The sequence below is a fragment of the Dermacentor albipictus genome, chromosome 1 (genome assembly GCF_038994185.2).
Source record: "Dermacentor albipictus isolate Rhodes 1998 colony chromosome 1, USDA_Dalb.pri_finalv2, whole genome shotgun sequence".
NCBI lineage: Eukaryota > Metazoa > Arthropoda > Arachnida > Ixodida > Ixodidae > Dermacentor > Dermacentor albipictus.
Window position 1 is genome coordinate 368,002,198 of NC_091821.1, and position 21,605 is coordinate 368,023,802.

Below are 21,605 nucleotides of genomic sequence, written 5' to 3' on the forward strand. Positions count from 1 at the left end.
ATGAATAAAATAGTTTTGGCTAGTAATAGCAGCATACCTTACAGTGTGAATGAAGCTTGTCCAGCAAAGCGACCGTTTACGAACTGCGCGAGCGTCCTAAACAGTAGTAGGTGCTGGATTACAGATATCTTTCTTCTATATCGCGCTTGGTCCCAGCATGCGGCATCAGCGGTTATATATTTATCAACGTTGTGCGGCGTTAGCTCGTTTTCTCTTGCTTTTTAGAGAAAGAGGAAGATAACCATTTTTTTAATTTTCGGTTGTGTTCGTTCAGTCCTCTATGACGCACTCACACGTATTACGGAAATTCTGCGCTAGAAAATAGCCATCGCATTCTTTTCATGCGAATCCTCTCATATATTATGGCTGTATACAGGCCAAAAAGGCAATGCCGAAGCACACAGCTTACATATGTAGCGTGCTGGCTCACCAACCGCAGTGATCGCTGTGTTGAGCAGCGCCTTGGGCCTCATGCAGCAAGGCTAGCGTAGACATATGGCAATTTCAAGCATGCTACTTGAAATGCGTGAGAACGATGCCAATGTATCACAAATATTTGATAGCGCCTGCCGCTCAGATGTTTTGTGGTTGCCTTAGGTTGGCCGTGCACGGGCATGCGCTCTTATGTTTTATGTTTTACTACGCCAATCGATCAGGCAGTGAGCTGATTTACCATTTAATGCTGGTAATACAGAGACGCCGGTTTTCTTTGTTGAATTAAAATCGATATAAGCAATACAGTAAACAACACAAACACGCAGCGCGACTAATAATGCGCGTACACCGTGGCTGATTATGCGCGTCACATTTTTGCGCCCCCAAGACATATTTATGCCTACAGTAGCTACCGATGCACCGAAAGGCTTCCCTGACGACCTTATATGAACGAACATGGCGTAAGTTCCACAAAGTACGATCTTAAACATCTCGAAATCGTTCTGCAGCACGCGACAGCAATACTTTCCAACAGCGCCGCGCCGGATCGCCCAAGCCAGAGAGGAGGAAAGGCTCTCCGCGCGCCCTTTCCTCCTCGCCCGATGAAACGGTCTATATACGCAATTCCTCATGACCTCGAGCTTACCGGAATTTAGGAAGAACGCCCACATAACCTTCATCCATAAGAAAGGGGACACCAAGGACTTTAAAAATCATAGGCCGATCAGCTTGCTGTCAGTTGTCTACAAAGTATTTACTAAGGTAATCGCAAATAGAATGAGGAACACTTTAGACTTCTGTCAATCAAAGGACGAGGTAGGATTTCGTAAATGCTACTTAACAACAGACCATATTCACACTATGAATCAGGTGAGAAATGTTCGGAATATAACCAACCCTTATATATAGCTTTCATTGATTACGAGAAAGCGTTTGATTCATTCGAAACCTCAGTATTAATGGAGGCATTACGTAATCAGAGTGTAGACGAACAGTATGTAAAAATACTGAAAGATATCTATAGCGGCTCCACAGCCACCGTAGTCCTCCATTATGAAAGCAAGAAAACCCCTATAAAGAAGGGCGCCGGGCAGGGAGATACGATCTCTCCAATGCTATTCACAGCATGTTTACAGGAGGTATTCACAGACCTGGATTGGGAAGAATTGGGGATAAGAGTTAACGGAGAATAGATTAGTAACTTGAGATTCGCTGATGACATTGCCTTGCTTAGTAACTCAGGGGAACAATTGCAAGGCATGCTCACTGACCTGGAGAGGGAAAGCAGAAGGGTGGGTCTAAAAATTAATCTGCAGAAAACTAAAGTAATGTTTAACAGTCTCGGTAGACAACAGCAGTTTACGATAGGTAGCGAGTCACTGGAAGTGGTAAGGGAATACATCTACTTAGGGCAGGTAGTGACCGCGGATCCGGATCATGAGACTGAAATAATCAAAAGAATAAGAACGGCTGGGGTGCGTTTGGCAGGCATTATCTGATCGTAAACAGGAGCTTGCCATTATTCCTCAAGAGAAAAGTGTATAACAGCTGTGTCTTACCAGTACTTATCTGCGGGGCAGAAACCTTACTAAAAGGATTCTACTTAATTTGACGACGACGCAACGAGCTATGGAAAGAAGAATGATGGGTGTAACGTTAAGGTATAAGAAAAAGAGCGGATTGGGTGAAGGAACAAACGCGAGTTTATGACATCTTAGTTAAAATCAAGCAAAAAGAAATGGACATGGGCAGGGCATGTAATGAGGAGGGAAGATAGCCAGTGGTAATTAACGGCTACGCACCGGATTCCAAGAGACTGGAAGCGTAGCAGGGGGCGGCAGAAAGTTAGTTGGACGAATGAGATTAAGAAGTTTGCAGGAACAACATGGCCACATTTAGCACATGACCGGGGTAGTTGGAGAAGTATGGGAGAGGCATTTGCCCTGCAATGGGTGTAGCCATGCTGATGCTGATGATGGTGATGATGATGATGATGAATATGAGGCGGAGGAGGAGGAGGAGGATGAGTATGATGAAACGTTAAAACCTGTGCGACCCGAGGCGTTTCTGAATGTCGCACAGCTTCTACGTAGCTTTAGCTGCCGCGATGAAAGGATTGAAGAAGGTGGGCCGATCCTGACGGTAGTGCTGTCTAACACAGCGCCTCACAGACTATTCATTAGCGAAAGAGGCTTGCGTAATCAGATTGCGTACTTACTTCTGTACACTCTGGAAGGTACACCAGCGACTACGCTGCAGTGTACGATTAGTCACGTATGAATGGCCGATGCATTTGACGCTTAGTGTTGCTTTGTGTATTGCTGTTTTTCTGGGCACGAGTTTGCTAAATAGCTTTATTTTATATAGCGCATTTGGCATTTACATTCTAACGTCAAGTCGACGTGACAATATCTGCAGCCGCATAATGTTTACGAAGGTATTTTTGGTCTTTCTTGTCTTCCCTTTCCCTCCCCCCCCTTTTTTTTTCATTTGCCGAGGAAAGTTGATATAGTGTTTAGTGCTGTTCTAGCTGGACCGGTTAGACATTGCGACACCTTAAACGACTGCGCCAGGGCTGTGTTGCCGCCGTCCGGCTCTTTTTTACTTCGCCTGCGCCACGCTCTCTGCTGTGCGTACAGCATAGTAACATTCGTCCAGGTGGCGACGTTCGCCGACAAGCACGCGCTGCATCAGCGCATGAACCGCACGTACGCGGACCAAATGGCCATGGCGCCCGTGGCCGTGTTCGACATCGACCTGGATGACGTCGAGGGAAACTGCACTGGCGTCATGTCACCGCTCATACGTGCCGTGGCCACGGGGCCCGCCTGACTTGTCGGTGACGACGGGGGACGTGCAGGGATTAATTGACCAGGAAGCGGCCTCACTCCCTGCACGAGACACGCCTCGCCGACGGCGCGGCACAACAGGCGTGCGCGGATCTCGGAGTTTCATTCCGGAAGCAAAGGGAGTCGTTTCCCTAGGTTAAATGAGCCACCTGGAATTGACGGCTCGAATTTGCTGTCCTGAACGAAAATGTTTTGTCATAACGTAGGTGCGAGATAGCGCGGACGATCGAGTCCTTTTTTTTTCTCCGCCAGTAATAAACGCTTCTTTGACTTGAAAGTAACGCATTGCCTTCGTTGCTCGGTGCGTGACAAATCAGGGCTGCAATGGAGGAGTAGGGAAGTTTTGTGTGAAGATGAAGCCTGCCCGACCGTGGTGGTTCGGACTCGCTGGATCAGAACCAGAGCCGAAGGCGCATATTCCATCGAAAAGGCGCCTCTAGCGACTGAAAATCCAGGCGGAATCACCATTTAGCGAAATAAGAAGGAAAATACAAAACAAGTAAACCGGAGTTCGGTGATTCCTCCGGATCTGAACTCATTAAAACAGCATCGTTTCAAGAAGAACTGCTTCCTTGCGGTGCGCACAGCATCACCGCCTTCCGCTGCAGTATTGCACGCTGTGGCCTCCGTAATGCGTGCGCAGGTGCCACCGCTGTCAGAGTTTCGGGGATCGCACCAGATCCCACTTAAATGGCAAAGCAGTGCGGAATGTTGCACACTAGCTCGGTGTTTAAGACACCCTGTTCGCATTTGCACATTTTTGGCAAGAGCGTTCGTTGGATCACCATCGGTGGTCGTGGCCGAAGTATTCTTTTATTCTCCATATTGTGATGCTAATTCAAGGAAGCGTTTAGACGAAGGAATGTCTTCTTGGTATTCCCGACCGTCGATCTGCATTGTAAGAGAGAAAGCAAGACTTACTATTGTTTTTTGATGAAGTTTGGTACAGGTTCCCTAAGTACGATAAATTAGACCAAAATGCCTTCACGACTGCGTAGGACCGTGTGACAGTTTACACGTGTTATACGAGAAATGCGAGTCTGTACGTGTTATACGAAAAATGTTCGCACCAACAGATTCCAGCCAGTCCTGATTTCTAACGTATAATCAGCAAAGGCTACCGTCCAATACCAAACAGCACTTACGACATATAGTACTGTGAATTTCTTGCATGTCAAGGAATTTAGAACGTTGCCCCTTCGGCAGACTGTTAAATATGACCGCAGTACAACAGCGTAACTCAATGGGCAACATAAAAAAAGTTTTTGAAAAGATCGGCCGAGTTGCAAGAAGTTTCAAATAGCAATGTCGAGAGGGTACTTCCTTCTAATAACACACGCACTTGTTTCATTTAGACGGCACTCAGTGCTGCGTTATAGCACTATGGTTCTCACCAAAACACTACTTTGATGCAGCAGCGAAGTGCTACCATTGCGAAGGGTCAATACCCAAAACTCCTTCGTATGTACATTGCACGCTTTACTCGATGCAGCTGATGTTTCTTGACGCATTCACATACATAGGTATATTTACCATGCCCCCTTCCCCTCCTACTATCAAAAGTGCAAGGCAAGGTGCCCCACCACCTGCTTCTTTTGAAAGCAGGCACTGTCGGCTGCACTGATAAATCCAACAAAAGAACAGCTGAGGCTTAGTTTTCTTTCAGAATAGCGGCCACGTAAGGAGTGCTTTTTTTACAATGTATCCTCTGCTAGGCCAGCGACGATTTTCTTTCGGGCCATGCACTCCTATGCGCCAAAACGAACTCCACCTTTCGCCATTCTCAGCATCACGAATTCCTCAAGGCCGTGTAACCATCTTTGAAAACACAAAAGCAGCGCTGTTATGTTATACTGAAGCACGGGGAGGCGTGTCCGGATGAAGTGTATCTTTCCGGACCTAATGGTTTACCATGTTGATTGAAAATCGAAAGTGTTTAACCTAAAGAATACTGCTACTGACGCATGTTCAGGTCCTTTTAACGCAACGTAATCCGTCATTCTTATATACGGTTCTTCTGTTGCTTACTAAATCGTTTTCTAAAAAAATAAGCCTACAAAATTTACCTGAATCGCTTCACTATAGTAAGCTATCTGGCCAGATGAACACCATTTGCAAAAAAAAAAGAACGATATAGGTTATTCGCTAATTGCACTTATTACCTCAAATAGAATTTAACAGCACATGTTTAACCTTACATCCTAACGACTATCTAGTTACGGCTTTATATACGTAGCGCGCGAAAAAAGAAAACGAGGACAGAGAAAGAAAGGCGGAGGCACACGTAGTGCTTAAATTCAACCATTTGTGTGCTCACAAGTAACCTTGCATAAATCTAGGATCAGTTGCCCATGCTAACGTTTGCATTTACTTTCAGTTTATTACCATAAGGACCCAACTGTGGGGCATTACATAAGAAGTGGGCGATCGAAAGATGACAGGTAGACCGTATCAAAATGAGTAATGAACATTTCATCTTCACTTCATCTGCACTCGCAGTTCCTTTTCTAATAGCGCGATTGACGGTTTCGACACAGAGTTAATTGATTCTAGCCATCAGTTCGGCCTAAATGTACTCCTTTATTAGCTGGTCGCGGTTCTTCTTGATAACCCGCCGTGGTTGCTCAGTGGCTATGGTGTTAGGCTGCTGAGCACAAGGTCGCGGGATCAAATCCCGGCCACGGCGGCCGCATATCGGTGGGGGCGAAATGCGAAAACACTAGTGTACACTTAGATTTAGGTGCACGTTAAAGAACCCCAGGGGGTCGAAATTTCCGGAGTCCTCCACTACGGCGTGCCTCATAATCAGAAAGTGGTTTTGGCACGTAAAACGCCATAACTTATTTTTTTTTTCTTCTCGATAATCCGGTACCGGTTTTGCCGACCCGCTACACGTGTGATCTAGTTACGGGTTTTCACATTTTCAAAACGGCGATGTAGACCGAATTAAATCGCGTCAAATTGTTCATTCAATTCATCTACATGGGAACACGGCACCGCGAAGCGCGGATCTCCGTCCTATATACTCTTCTGTGACGCAATATTGTGGCATAAAATGAAGATATAGCCGGCGCGCTTCCATCTTTCCACGAGGGGATCCCTAATTGGTGCATCACGCAACTCACCCGCCGTGGTTGCTCAGTGGCTATGGTGTTGGGCTGCTGAGCACGAGGTCGCGGGATCGAATCCCGGCCACGGCGGCCGCATTTCGATGGGGGCGAAATGCGAAAACACCCGTGTGCCTAGATTTAGGTGCACGTTGAAGAACCCCAGGTGGTCAAAATTTCCGGAGTCCTCCACTACGGCGTGCCTCATAATCAGAAAGTGGGTTTGGCACGTAAAACCCCAAATTTTATTATTATTATCACGCAACTCGCGGAGGTGCTTCAGTAGCAGAGGCGAGACGCAGCGCTTGTCGCGAGGCGAGGCGAAGGTTTAGGTCACGCCCCCGCACTACGTCACAGCGAGGTTGTAACACGATCGAGCCGCGCATCCCGTTGCTGCGCATGTAATCACGTAAAATGAAAGAATAACTCGACGCCGGCTAGTTCGGTCTACGTGGCTATGTTTACGACGAAGTAATACGACACCGGACAACCACGTAGGCGCACTAACAACTGAGCGTTTTATTTCTTTACGCAGGAATAAACAGCTGCTGTCAAGAGTCGAAACATCAAGAAATAACAGTGCCGTCATCTGCATCACGCAACAAAAAACGCGATACAGAACAGCTTCATCCAAGATAGCCGCTCCCAAGATACGCCAGTTCCTTTGTCGATAGAGAAACTAAGGGTTCACTGATACAAGCATCACCACGCTTCTTGATCTCAAGCGCTTCCAATATCTCCCTTGTCAGTTGACCATCTGCGCTGTCTAAAACACAGGATTTATCAAAGTTTGGAGTGCACTTCTACAATGAGCACTAATGTGACCTGACAGCTGGTTTTCCATCTCATATCCGATGCTCATACAATCTGTCATACATCTGCCCGTTTAACCAACATTTGATGAACCACAAGACAAGGGAACAGAACAAACAAATAAATCCATCGTTTTATTTGGTGCCTTCATCGTAAACTTGTATAACCAGCTCGCCCACCAGCACGTGCTCAGTGGCTATGTTGAAATGCAGAAACCTCTTATCACTTTTATCTAAATGAGGTAGCGTTTTTGTGTTTCTTGAGCGCCTCTGCCCTATTTGAACTGACCTTTGACTTAGCGGTGCCCTTCTTGCACGGGCGCTAGCTGACCACCGGGTCTTTCCTTTCTTTCTCTCTCTCTCTCTCATCGTTCTATTCCCATTTTCCTTCCCCCAGCAAAGGGTAGTCAACCCCACTTTTTTTGGTTAACATTCCAGCCTTCTGCCTTTTTTTCGTCCTCCTCCTGTGATGATGTTCTTCGCCTTTCCAATATATCATTTATTTATTTATTTATTTATTCATACTGTCAACCCTCTGCTGAGGGTTCTTACAGGGAAGGTTTTAAACACAGACAGGCCATATATACAGGTGCATCAAGCGGCAGCGGAATCAGAAAAATACATGTTTAACAATTTTTCAAGTTCGCAAACATCACTGGCATTGGCCACAAAGCTTGATATGGCATTCAAAAGTTCAATCATGGCAGGGCAAAAAGAAAAGTGGAACATATCACTGTGAGCAAAGTATGGGCGTAAAACATATTGGTGATTAACACGACTGTTTTGTTTTCCTGGAAGTTGCACATACTCATCTTTGTTCATTTTTAATTGTCCATCTAGTATTCTAAAGAAACACTTTGAGACGATTTTCTTGCCTTCGTACTTCTGGTGTTTCCAGTTCACAAGACTGCAACATCAGTGTGACGGAATCTAAACGGCGGTACTTTGAGCATATGGAGCGCGCGGCACGACGTTGAATTTTTTCTTACCTTGTTGTCATTTCTTTCTGATGAGGGCTGCAGATGGTTGAGGCATATTCAAGTAAATGTCTAAGAAAAGTTTTATAAGCTATCAGCTTTACATCTCGCGAAGCTTGAGCTAGTTTTTGCCTTGAGAAACCTAGTCTCTGGTTCGCCGTCCAGCACGCATTTTCTATGAGCGTATGCCATGTCAGATTATGCGTGAATGTAACACCTAAATATTTAAACTGGTTAGCGCGAACTAACAAATTAACATCCATGTAATACTTAAAAGGCAGAACGTTTACTTTCTTAGTCATATGTGTGTATGTTGATTTAATGTAGTTTCTATTCATACCCCATAATTTACACCATCGGCTGAAATTTTCTAAGCGACAAATATTGAGTTGATCCTGAACATAGGTTACGGTAGAATAAATTAGGCAGTCATCTGCAAACAGCTTCATTCTCACCGGTTCTTCAAGAAACAGAGGAGATATATATATATACATATATATAGGAACACTTGAAAGTACTTGGAGTGGACTCGACAGGTTGCCATCTAAACTTACGGTCTGTTTACGACCACTTAAATATTCCCTTATCCATAGCACTAATCTTTCATCGATACCTATTTCTTTGAGTTTACAGATCAGGTTATTATGCAGAACTTTATCAAAGGCTTTCGCAAAATCTATACAAATGACGTCAATCTGGTGCTTCTCAACTAAGGCTGCCGTGAGATCATAAACTAATTCAATTAATTGTGTAATGGTAGATAGTCCAGTAGGGAAGCTATGCTGGGATGAGTAACCTTTTCACTTCTAGAAATTGTTAAATATGTTTTGCGATGATGTGTTTTAGAAATTCACAACTTATATATGTGAGTGAAATGGGGCGGTAATTATTTACAAGTGTGCGATTTACAAGTGTGTAGCATAGCTGACCCGAATATTAGTGCCCTTCTGTTTAAAACAGTTCTTTAGAACACTGCCCTTTTCCCTGGAATTAAGGAACTTCATAATAATTGGTCTTGGCTTATCCGGTTTCGCTTTTATATTACGGTGAATTCTCTCTACAGTCCTGACGGGGACCACCACAGTATTGTCAAAAATACCATCCAGGACTTGTTCTCTGAGTTTAGTTTCTGTTTCATCAGCACTTTCGTTGATTCCAAATACTAGGAGGTGGTTGCGCCTACTTCTGGTTTCATACTCAATTAACTTCAATGCTTGCTGTTGGACAAAAGATTATAATTTATCAATTCTGTTGCTCATTTCCTCAAGCATTGTCAAAATTCCTTGTAACTTATCAGTTTTAGCATTAACAGCAGCAATTTCTTCTCTTATTCGGTCCATCTTGTGGTCGCTTTCTTCTAGTCTATCGATAATGACCTACAACATTTCATTAGCCTTGGACCCAGGGTTCTGCCTTATGTCACCGGACACAAGCAATAACATGAGCATCGACCAGCAATCAAACAAAATTGCAAAACACTTTTGAGGGCACGGCAGGACCTACAGAAACCTGTCATCGCTACGATAAGCGGGCAAATTGCCCAGCTGAGTGACCTGCACAAGCAGTAATGTCGCTTTAGGCATGTTTTCCGCTGGCAAGCTGCCGTGCCTCTGAAAAAATCGATGCCTGCTGAGCATTTTCTAGGTTGTGCAGCGATGACATAACTCCTGTAGGGTAGGCGTTTACAAATAGATGGTCCGCAGTGTCATTGCCACTTTGCGGCACATCGAAGAATCCTGGTTTAGTACTGTTTGCTGTAGACACTCCCCCCCCACGGCGAAAAACCACGGCAATACCTTCACAAGCAGTAATGGCGCTTTAGGCATGTTGTCCGCCGGCAAACTGCCGTGCCCTCTGACACAAATAGGCGTTGTAATGCTTAGCTAAGAAATGTAATTTAATATGTTTACTGAGTGACTGTGTCGCTTTAGTTTTTCTTGCACATAATTGCCTGCGCAGATAGTTAATCTGATGTGACATGATTCGAGTAAATGTTGTGGTCTATAAAAAAGTTGTCGAAGTACAGAAAAACATTCTGCAATATATATATATATATATATATATATAAACGAGAAGAAAGGGTGTTAACTGAGGGGCCCGATTTTTATTAGTCATATAATGAGAAGCCAACAAACAATGACACGACGGACAACATAGGCGAAATTACTTGTGCCTAATAAATGAAATAATGAAACGATAAATTAGTGGAAATTAAAGTGGATGAAAAAACAACTTGCCGCAGGTGGTAGCCGAACCCACAACCTTCGCATTTCGCGTGCGATGCTCTACCATAAATATCCAAGAAACATAAATACCCAAGAAAGTCGATTGGGAACCGCTGTCTAGGTAGCTTAATTGGTGGAGCATCGCACGCGAAATGCGAAGGTTGTGGGTTCGGCTCCCACCTGCGGCAAGTTGTTTTTTCATCCACTTTAATTTCCACTGATTTATCGTTTCTTTATTGCATTTATTAGGCACAAGTAATTTCCCCTATGTTGTCCTTCGTCGTGTCAGTATTTGTTGGCTTCTCATAATGTGACCACATATATATATATATATATATATATATATATATATATATATATATATATATATATATATATATATATATATATATATATATATATATATATATATATATATATATATATATACATATATATATATATATATACGCAGGAAAGAGACGACGAACTTTTTGGAAGACTTCTTTTACTTAACGTTTTCGGCTGGTGGACCAGCCCTCGTCAATATATATATATATATATATATATATATATATATATATATATATATATATATATACGTCGGGTCCTGCGTGCTGAAATTTTAAGAAAACCCCTATATATATATATATATATATGGTGTTTTTATTACTTCGTGGGCATCCGCAGTAAGCTGAATAGCACTAGTACCTAATAGATACATACAAAATTGAGCAACATGCATTTGGTCACGTCGTCTTAGAATGCATCGGCATACTTTAAAACTCAGGCTAAAGTTAGCTGAAACACCATGTATATGTATGTACACTTTTCCTCACCTCATTGCGATAACAATGCCAACAAATCAGCACGCGCTAATTACAGAAACGTTAGAATGAGGTAGTAGAGCCAACTCTACTTCAGAGTCATGCTTTGTCACGCTTGTTTGTGGAAAACAGTTCATGGCTATGAGGACTGGGTCCTCCAAGATCGCCGCTGTCACAACAGAACCATTTTTTTTTCTTCCACACGAGCGAACGCAAAAGCGCAGCCTCAAAGTCTGGCATCACCAGCGAGATTATCCCGTCCTCAGCTCCGTAATCCAGCTTTCTTTCAGTGCTGCCTCTGACTACCCGAGGACGAAAACATACCGGAGGAAATATTCGCAACGGATGCGGGGTGTGTACTATGCACGAGTCCGTAATTACATGCATCACCCTTGTCATAGGGAGTAGCAAGCTACTAGGCTCATTGGCCGGGAAGCATCCTGAGCGTCCATGGAAGAATGTATGTGCTTCTCCTTCAAAATTTTAATTCGGGAGTTGTTTAAAAGCACAGCACAGGTTTGTACCCGACACGCGTGCAGATGCACGTTGTGTAGATTCTAAACTTTGGAAGGGTACAAGTTGGGGTCGATAAATATTCGGCTCTGGGCACGAGTTGTTGCCGGGCTGCAAAAGGTTAACAGTGAAAGAAGAGAAGGGTTGTCTCTATGCACACTCCATGTTTACACTTCCCTTTCAACGCCAGCTGTAAACGGGATGAAAAAAGAAAGCAATGTTGTTGGCAGATCGGCTCAGAGGATAGGATTCTACGAAAGATTACTCGCCACAAATTTTTGCCTGACTATACCTCACATGTTTCAAAAGCATTTTTTTTTTACGTCTCAAGCGTCGAGACGTACGCTGCCGCGGTGCATCAAGCAGCGGTAAATATGACCCCGGAAGAGCCGACATAATTGCAGTGCAGAGGTGCAGATGCCGATTTGCTGCAACGACTTGTATCGTTTTCCCCTCCGGCTGAAAAGCACTTCCGCGTATCACATCTCTGAAAAAGCGAAATACAGCCAGCAAACGACCGGTTCTGGCGAAAGAAGAAAGATCCCTCTTGGTAGCGTTTACAGGATGGCAGCAGCGAGCAGTCTCCAGTGGGCCTTCAAGCAAACCACAGTGAAAGGAGCCGCGGAAAGGGCCATTTTCGCGAAATGGCCCGAGTGTGGCGTATAATGTCCTTTTGATTTCGTATACACTCTTCTGTTGAGGCCTGACTTGATGCCTTCATCATTGCTCTCTTCCTGACAAATACAGATTCATTCTACGGCGAGCTTCAGCTCCTCGTTCTTAAAGGGTAGCAAAGCCGACGCAATCGCTTTTTCCGTCTAGTGTGTACGTGTATATACATTTGTTGTCGGATGTAGTCTCCAAGCAGAAATCATTCATCCTCCAAGAGAAACGTCTCCTTTCGAGCAGCCGCATTTGGTCAACTACGTAGGTTTAAAAGCCGTCGAGAATCCCATTTCGCTCACTCCGTGCGTGAGCCTTCTTTTTTGATCTGTAGATGAGGTCACCCATATTAAAAAAAAAAGAAAACTTTCTTGCAGGCGTCATATGCCTCGCAAGAGTGATGCAGAGCCGCTTCGCTTCGTGTACCGAGTTATCCAGCTTCGTCTCCACACTTTTCGAGGGGGTGGAATGGTGGTAGGGGTAGCGACGGTGTTTGCCAGAGTTTGGCCAAGCTTGAGGGCCTTGGCCGGCAATTTTTTCACCTTGAGTGTCTCCTTTTCGTGTCATGAACTTGTCAACGTGAGTCGATCAATCCGGACTCTCGCATAAACGTTAGTAGTATGCGTGATCATTCTTTGCGCACTTTCCGCGGTTTCCCTTCTGGCCAGACTAAATCTTCGACAGGCTCGTGAAGAGATATCTTCTCTTTATGCTGTTCAGTAGTTTCTTCCTTTCATAACAGCAGAGCTTGGAAGACCAGATGAAGCGCTCTATACAGGGTGTCCCAGCTAAATTTAGCCAGAGCTTAGAAATATGCCGATGCACTCTAAGACGACGTGACCAAATGCATGTTGCAGACTGTTTTATGGACTAAGTCACACAATTTTTGTATTCTCCTTAATTGCATAATTAGTCGAGAATAATTAACCAGCTACTGAAGCAATGAATTTACGCAAAAAAATTTGAATTAGAGTTGTAGAGTGAGTGGTTTACAAAACGTCTGGTTAAACAGTTTCGAACTTTCTGTTTATTGCAAATGCCCACAAAATACAAGTACCACTTGATATGCCCGCTTGCGCGCCGTCATAGCAACGCTTCCAAACGTTCCGCGTACAAACGACCATAGCATTTAGCCGGGTGTGCTGCCGCTTGAAAGGTGACTGGGCAACTGGTGTGGCAGCGCAAGCGATGACGGTTGCTGGCGTAAACTGCACAGCCAACACCTGCGTCACTTCATTTTTTTCGCGTAGCTGAACACGAATTGGGCGTTTCGATACACGCTTATTGTGGCTTCGTTCTGGCGAGCGGGTGGGGGTGGGGGTGGGGGTGGGGGGGGGGCGAAATGCGACGAGACCCGTGTAAGGCAGGTACATCCAGAATATTCACGATAAAGAACACCAATGCCGGTCAGTTTAGTGCACTAGAGTGACACACTCTGATGTGTGTGTTAGTGCCATTGTGGTACGTACTCGTGCCGCAGCGAAAATACGGCACGCAGGAAAGCTCCGTAAGTGCTCTTGGGGGTGTGGCATCATGCGGCGCAGAATATAAATGACCATGGGATTTTCAGCTACCTGCCACACAGTGTCTTCCGCGCCGTGCAAAGAGCTAACTCTTGAGCCCTGTCGAATTCACTCACCCGCAAGGAGTACTGTTCGAGAAGGAAGGAGAAATTGACACTGTTCGGTAGCACATAATGCAAGTGCCACATACATCGTGAGGCAAGATTCAGTTGAACAATGTGTTAAAAGTAACGATGTCCTAAATTCACAGACCATCGCGCTTACTCACCTATATGAAAGCACCCTGTTGCACCCTGAGGGTATAGGGAGCATTCTGCGGGCACACCAATTTGCAGTTGTTCTTCCAAAAAAAAAAAGAAAAAGAAGACTAGAAATGCATTCGAGTCCTACCCAGTAGATGTCTCAGCAACGGTAGTATTCAAGAAAGACGTTCGGTAAAAGAGAGAGAGAAAAAAAGAACAAGTGACTAACAAACAAAAAGAAACCAAGACTAGCACTAAGCATAAATTGTCTGCTCAAGTGTATGCTGAAGCTAAAACGTCCCATCTGTCAGTCAACCATGGCATGTAAGATAAAGGACGTCCAACATAGAGTGACCGGAGCTTATTAGAATTCGTGAGACGGCCCTTGTCGCTGAAGCTGCACCAGGAATACTGATGAGATCAATGGGTAGCGCGAGCTCGTAGCGGAAGCGAAAATAGCATTGCACCAAGCAAAGACACGACGACAAACATGATCCGGACCAACGGCTATCGCTTTCTAAAGGCATTACGTGCACTTCGCTTCCTTAGTGCCCTTCGACAGTATGTTCTCCGTAACACGAACCAGTGAGCGCTTGTGGCAGCGAGAGAGAGGGGTTCCGTGCTCTTTTCCGGAGACCTTATAGTTGCTCTTGCTCGCTGATCAACGGATTGGCTTCAGTTACGGCCGACGGGTAGAACGTAAGAAGCCTGTGCTCTGAAAGCTCTTCCTGTTTTTGTTTTCCTGAGCTATCGACTAGACAAGAAAGAGGCTCCCTCATTGCGCCTACTCCTTCGCCGTTGTTTTCATTGTTTCCTCATGTATTCTTTAGTGTTCTTTTGTTCACATCTTCCGTGCTCTCGCACCAGGTTTCTCAGAGCGCAGAACATTGAGCCGCCCCTAATCAAATCAAAAGCAAATAGACGTCTCTTTTTATAGCGAAGCTGTTAAGGGGAGTTTCACAAAGGCTCTTGCGCGGCCGCCTCGACGTGGTCGGTATCAAATTTCAGCTGGATAACAGTCAGCAACGCGGCCGGGGCCGGAGTCCCGGAGCATCTGTAGGACAGTCAGTAAGAAAGTTAAGCCGGATGCTGGCGTCAGTGGGCCTCTTCAATAATCCGTCGCTGACAGTCTCACACTGCCTGACGTGGTGTTTTCGGCCAATGAGCATTGCGTATGCAGCGTCTCAGGCACTCCGGGACAGCCCGGGACGACAAACTGAACAGGACCACTAATGCACCATCACTATACGCAGTCCCCTCGAAACGCCCAGTCTACACCGTGCCTAGAGTTCTCTGCACCGTGGTCGAGCCAGACGGCGGCGTCGGTATAGATCCTGCGTAGCATACAGAGACATGCGTCGGCGACGTCTTCGATATACAGGGTGTCCCACGTAACTTTAACCAAACTTTAAAAGTATGCCAATGCCACGTTTCTGGGCAGAACCAAGGATGCTGTTTGCCATCGCTTAGATTTACTGAGATTGTCTTTTAATTCTACCTAATGACACAGTTAGTCCTAATTAATTAATCAACTTCTCAAATAATATAATTAGATGAACAGCGCCAATCAGAAAATTGCTATATGCCTTAAATGCGCTTGCCTGTCTCCGATTTTCGAGCTTGATTCACGCGTGGTGCGTGCGGACCACGGCAATCAAGCTGGCGACAACACTGTTGTGCGGGCGCATCCAAGACAGATGCTCATCGTGCAAAAGACGACACACGTGCGTGGGCAGCTCGCACATGGATACAAATGCAAACACTTAAACGTGCAGGAAACGCTGGCCAATGCTGATCGTTTGATCCATATATAGGAATTAACGCACTAAAACGGGAGTGCAACTTTCACCACTTTTTTCCGCAGAGCTGGATTGTTTACTCCACGTAAGGGCTACGAAAGGCAGAGCATATGGTGGTGAGCTTTGCATATATGTGTTGCCACCAAGAGCTCTTTAACTGAGTGCACAATGATCATTACAGAAGCGTTATTGCATTCTGCTCCCATCGAAATGCGGCCGCGCAGCTGGGAGTGAAACCCACGATTTCTTGCTCGGTGACATAAAGCCGTAGCCGCAGAGCCACCGCGGCGGGTAACGTTGTTCCATCCCGGTGACCCCGAAAAGAACAGTGCCAGCTAGGAGAGCCTGTCGTTTGTCACGGCGGCGCCTTCGCGCTAGAATATGGTTTCGATCCGCGGCCGGCGGTGTCGCAAGGAAAACGCGCCTGCCGAGGAGACGGCGGGGCTTGGAACCTCCAAAAGAGTGCTGCTCGCAGCGTTCATTTATGCTCGCTCATGCACCAGAAAATCCGAGGCATTTCATTCCGCCAGCAAAGATCCCGTTGTTGTTCAGGTTCTTCTTTCCTTCTTTTTGTTACTTTCTTTCCGGGGATATCTTCACAAGCTTCTTGCTCCTCCTTAGTAGCGCACCAGAAGAAGAAAAATAAGGGAAGAAAAGAATAAAGAGCCCGAGAAGGTCTTCTTGGCGCTGCAATCCGAGGGACTTCTTTCGGGAGCTGCCTGCGCGTGGCGTGCCCTTTAAGCGCGTGCACACCGGGTGCTCTGAAATATGCCTCGGGTACCCGACTGCGCCCGCAAACGCGAGAGTACGCGCAAGCTCTGGTCTCTCATCTCGTTCTTGCAGTGCCGGGCGCGCAGCTCGTGTAATAGAGAAGCGAGAGGCCCGAATGTCCCGCGAGGTCGCCGCCGACGTGCGCTTAAAATATCAGGTCACGAGGTGAAAACCTGGACGACAAAAAGAATTTCGAAGCTACAAGGCATGCGTAGCTTTTGCTTGACAAGAACGAAAGAGAATATCGAGTCTTCTCTTCGTTGAAGGAGCCAGCCGCAAACTTTGCGACAGTGGGCGAAGATTGGCGAAGCGCAGCATGCTAATGAGAGTAAGGGGGTGTTAAACCACAAGACACTAGCTGCCTTTCTGCGTATGATGCACCTTTGGCGCGCACCTTTTTTGAGGGTAGCCCACACAGACGCAGACCACTTATAAGGGCTGAGCATATAGGTATTTATAGAGGACATTGAAGCAGCGAATTTTCAGGCACATTAACGTGAGATTGTTTTCCCATTGGCCAAGACCTCTCTGAAGAGCAGTCGTAATCCTTTGAACCGACAAGAACAGAAAATACCTGACTCGCGCTTATAGTGAATCAATTTGCACGCGTTGTTCAAATCCGCCTTTCAGTCAAGAAATGTGACGCCACTGGAGAACCGAAGCGAAGACTAGTCGCCATACAGCATTCTTTATAAAGCTTGGTTATATTTGGTTACTAAACTAGCTTGCAAGACCTAACGCCGCACATTCGTCAGTGCATATAGTGTGCCGTACACTGTTTGAATCACGTATTAATTACATCAAGTAATAAGGGCAATGATTACTGCTGCGGAGATCCCGCTGATTTTGACTTCAAAACAAGGCAATCTCCCCTAACTCACACACAGAAGAGATGCTTTCCGTACGTGTACTGTTCCTGCAGCAAGTATGTACGAATTTCGCACTTTACGGTAATTCTGCTTCTCATCCATCGCATTTGGGGTATCTATAACCACACTCGCATTATTGCAATTTCCCAGCAAATATGTTACCACAAGGAGTGATCGTACATGAAGACTCCCGTGTTTCCGGACAAATTATGAATTGCGGGTGTTTGAGCACAATGTACCCTTCTTATTGAATAGGCATAACGACACCGATCCTCAGACATTAAGTAAACTAAAGCGTTTTGTTCATGCGCGATTCTTTTGACCAATATTTTTTTTTGGTTCAACCATACTAACATTCGCTCCCACTATCCTTAGTTTGTCTTAAATATTTTATTTAACAATACTGTAGGTCTTCTGCAGACCCATGCAGGGAGCGGGCTTACATCATCATAGTCATGTAATAAGATACAACAAATTTCCAATTAGCTATTAATTAGTTAATTGGGAATTATAAAATATTAATTAGCTCTCCTTGCTTGCTTTACTAACATTATCGCACGCTTTGGATTTTATGTAATCACAATACTCTGTAAGAACTGCACGCTTTGTTATTGTGTTCTTCTACATTATATTGTATTTCTATTATTGTTTCGTCATCCTTTTGTACGTTACCAAAATCATTGCATATGCTCAATATTGTCACGTTGTAGCAATGGTGAAGGAGCAAACAGTGGTGAAAACTTTGGGAAATGAAAACGAACTGTTTATCGGGCGAACCTTTCCCCCAAAGACAAGGGACACTCAATGGACAACGATAGCGGCGAGCACAATCGGCAGTCATCGAAAACCTGATCTGCGGATCAGACACTTTGGTTTTTTATTCTTGACTCGATGAACCTTCCAGCGTAATCGCTGGCGCTTGCGTAAGTTCTAGAATGCACACCAGAAATCGAGTTGTGCGCAGAATTTGACTGCAAAAGACTCGGGACAACACAGGCAATCGATCAAATCTTCAATAACATTCGAGAAACTTTCAACACAGAAAGGCGCATCTTGCGCTGAGTGATAACCCTTAACATTTGTTAGCCAGTGAAATGCGGTCACCGGATAAAGATAAATATTCTTCTGTGTCAATATTGTGTAATGATCACGATAGTTTGTAATATACTCCATTCTCTTGTTATTCTTACGTAGAGGGGTTTTAAGGACTTTAAGAAAGGGGTTAACCGCAACTCGATGCAACAAACTGCATATGGTTTGCCGTAATCTGGACCTCCTTAGGCTATATTTATATTGCGCTTAATTAGTTCACTAAGGTAAATTATGCAGAAGTTTTAATATTGACATTAGGGCCAAGTGTATTTCGTTACGTTGTAGCGGGAATTCCAAAACGACCGATCCAACTTATTGTGGCAACGTACATGCTGCGTGGCGATTTTTTCCGGCGTTTAAAGAGAGCCCGCGAAATATTTAAATAAATGAGACCACGTGACTGCGCTCGTGCGCTATCGTATTGCAGCGCTCTCAACCGTGCGTCGAGCCTATCGCTTGTCAGAAACGGCTGACGGCGCTTTCATTCCGTCTAACACCGTCAAAGATGCCGACGCGCTGTGAAGCTGACGCCTATAGAGCCGCGGCCGCTCGCTTTCGCCAGGGTCCGCGCGCACGGTTCTTTCGCGCGAAGCGCGGTTGAGAGCGCTGCGTTACGATAGCGCGCGAGCGCAGTCACGTGGTCTCATTTCATATTTCGCGAGCTTTCTTGAAACGCCGGAAAAAAATCTCTACGAAGCAGGTACGTTGCCACGAAAAATTGGATCGGTCGTTTCTGAATCCCCTCTACAGCGCAACGAAGCGCACGTGACTTTAAAGTGAATATATAAAAAAATTGCATAAATTATCTTAGTTAATTAACTAATTAAGCGCCACATAAAAATGTCCCAGGGAGCACCACGTGACGCTAGAACATATGTCCTTGGTTTCGTTCAGTTGTGGTTAACCACTTTTTAAAAATCATTGGTTCATGTTAGGTGAATACCACGTATGCCGTTGTGCACATTCTTTTGTATTTCTACATTAATGAACACATATTGTAATCACTGCGTAACTACGGTTGCTACGAGCAAGTCAGGCTGCTTAAACCGGCTTTCATCTGTAGCATCCATTTCCAAACTTTACTTTAGAATAAATTAAGTGATGTGATTTGATTTGAGTCTAAGTGATAGTTGGCTATTCTATATTTAAGCAGCCCGTAGTGGACGGTAATCATACGGTAAGAATCCTTCCTGGATTCCCGCGTTGTAGTGGCAACATACAGTTGCCCTTAAAAGAGAAATATATTGAAAAGTGAGGCCGTTGCAGTTGGCAGTACAGTCCACGTGCGCAACGAGATGTTATGCACAAACAGGCACTATTGGGGCGAGCTACACCACTGGAAAAGTTGGTGTCACCGTCGGCGTGACGTGGCATGAGGGATCACGTGGACACAGCGGCCGCGTCGGCTGCTTCAGAAGCGCCGAAGCGAGCTGAAAACAAAAGTTTAAAGTCCTACCTGCGCCGCGGTTCTCATTAAGTGGTGAGGCTTTACTGCCTTGGGTCTCTGCTTGACAATATTTGAAAGTAGTATAATAGCTAGTGCTTGCCTTTGGAGGCGTGCAGCATGGTAGGCTACTGCTAGGTGCCGCAGTGCCGGACGTACGCAACGGAGCCCGGTGTCAGCCTTATTCACACGTAGCCGCAGGGCAAGGAGCTGGGTGAAGCTTGGCTGGCGAAACTTAGAACCGGCAGACAGCCATCGGCTACAATTCGGGTATACCGCAAGCACAGACGCGAGTAACATTTATGCTACGGCGCCAGGACTGTGCGATGTTCGGTGAGTAGCAGAGAACGCGCACTGAGACAGACGCTCGCCCGCGCCCGCTGCCAGGCTAATGTCATGACGGTTTCGTCTGTTAATTTGTCGGTGCTAGATACTGGCAAGTTCACTGGAACGGAAAGGGAGCGGTAAGACACACATTAAAAAAAGCATGGCCTATGGTCATGTTTGCGTTAAGAATTTTTGCACTGTATTACAGAAAAGAAGCAGAGGGAAATCGCATGCTGAGAAGACCGATAAACATACAGTGCGACGCAACTTGAGAAATAACATTGAAATGGTCCAAGAATTTAGAAGACAAAAAAAGATTGAATCGTCGCAACCACACATATCACAGTCGCAGTAGGCATCGAAGTCTAAAACGAAATTATTTTTGAGCAGTTCTGACAGCGTCCGCGCAACGATCGTTGCAGGTGTGCTGTCAAATGCGCGTATGCTGCGGCCTAAAGCTCACGGCGCGGTGCGAAAACGCGCTCACAGCGAAAGCTAAACATTGTGCGCGGACATGCATGCAGGCGCGCAGTCGGTCGCTGCGAACCAGTGCGATCGCTGCATTGAGGCTTCATTCTGTTATGCTCCATTTGGTTATACAGACAGCCCAATATAAGAACATATTCCACATAGTTTACTCTCAGCGTTTGCCTACCTTTCACGCAAGCAGGTTCGGGAGACTCCATCGCGGTGACCGCGCGCAGTGGTGTTCACTGTACGTATTCGGTAAAGAGATAGCATCTGTAAATGATTCTGTGCTTTCAGTTTCCCCAAGATTATTATATCGACAGTCGAAAAACTTTCCTCGTTTTGAGAGTACCTACATAAATGTCCAGGAGGGCTGCCGCGTGGTGTTTTTAATGAGCGCCGTAAGCGAAATCTATGAAGAGCACGCCGCATGATCCCTCATAATACGCAAGGGAGGCGCTTCCGACAGATAGTGACTCCGTAAGTCCTCGCCCCCAATACCTTGTACTTCTAGTGGCATACCGATGTACTTTGGTTCATCGACCTAAAGGGGTGGCGTATATACTTGCATGTCATTCCTCTACTTTACCCCGAAAGAAGCTCACTAATGGCTCGAAGAACAAATAATAGCAACAAAAATATTCAAAAAGAACAGCTTGATGCCTTGCGTGCGGGAACTTTAT

The 21,605-nt window shown here is 45.4% G+C and overlaps 1 protein-coding gene across 2 annotated transcripts in view; it reads left to right on the forward strand.

Moving 5' to 3' along the window:
• Positions 1-7,272, forward strand: part of LOC135904095 (uncharacterized) — a 37,953-nt gene extending 30,681 nt beyond the window's left edge. The window contains exon 9 of one of the 2 annotated variants that reach the window (XM_065434698.2): positions 6,927-7,272. In XM_065434698.2, the coding sequence (XP_065290770.2) occupies positions 6,927-6,932 (6 nt within the window). In that variant the 3' untranslated portion in view covers positions 6,933-7,272. Of the gene's footprint in view, positions 1-3,093; positions 3,562-6,926 lie in introns of those variants that run through there. The other variant, XM_065434696.2, reaches the window with a different exon arrangement.
• The last annotated feature ends 14,333 nt before the right edge of the window (positions 7,273-21,605 follow it).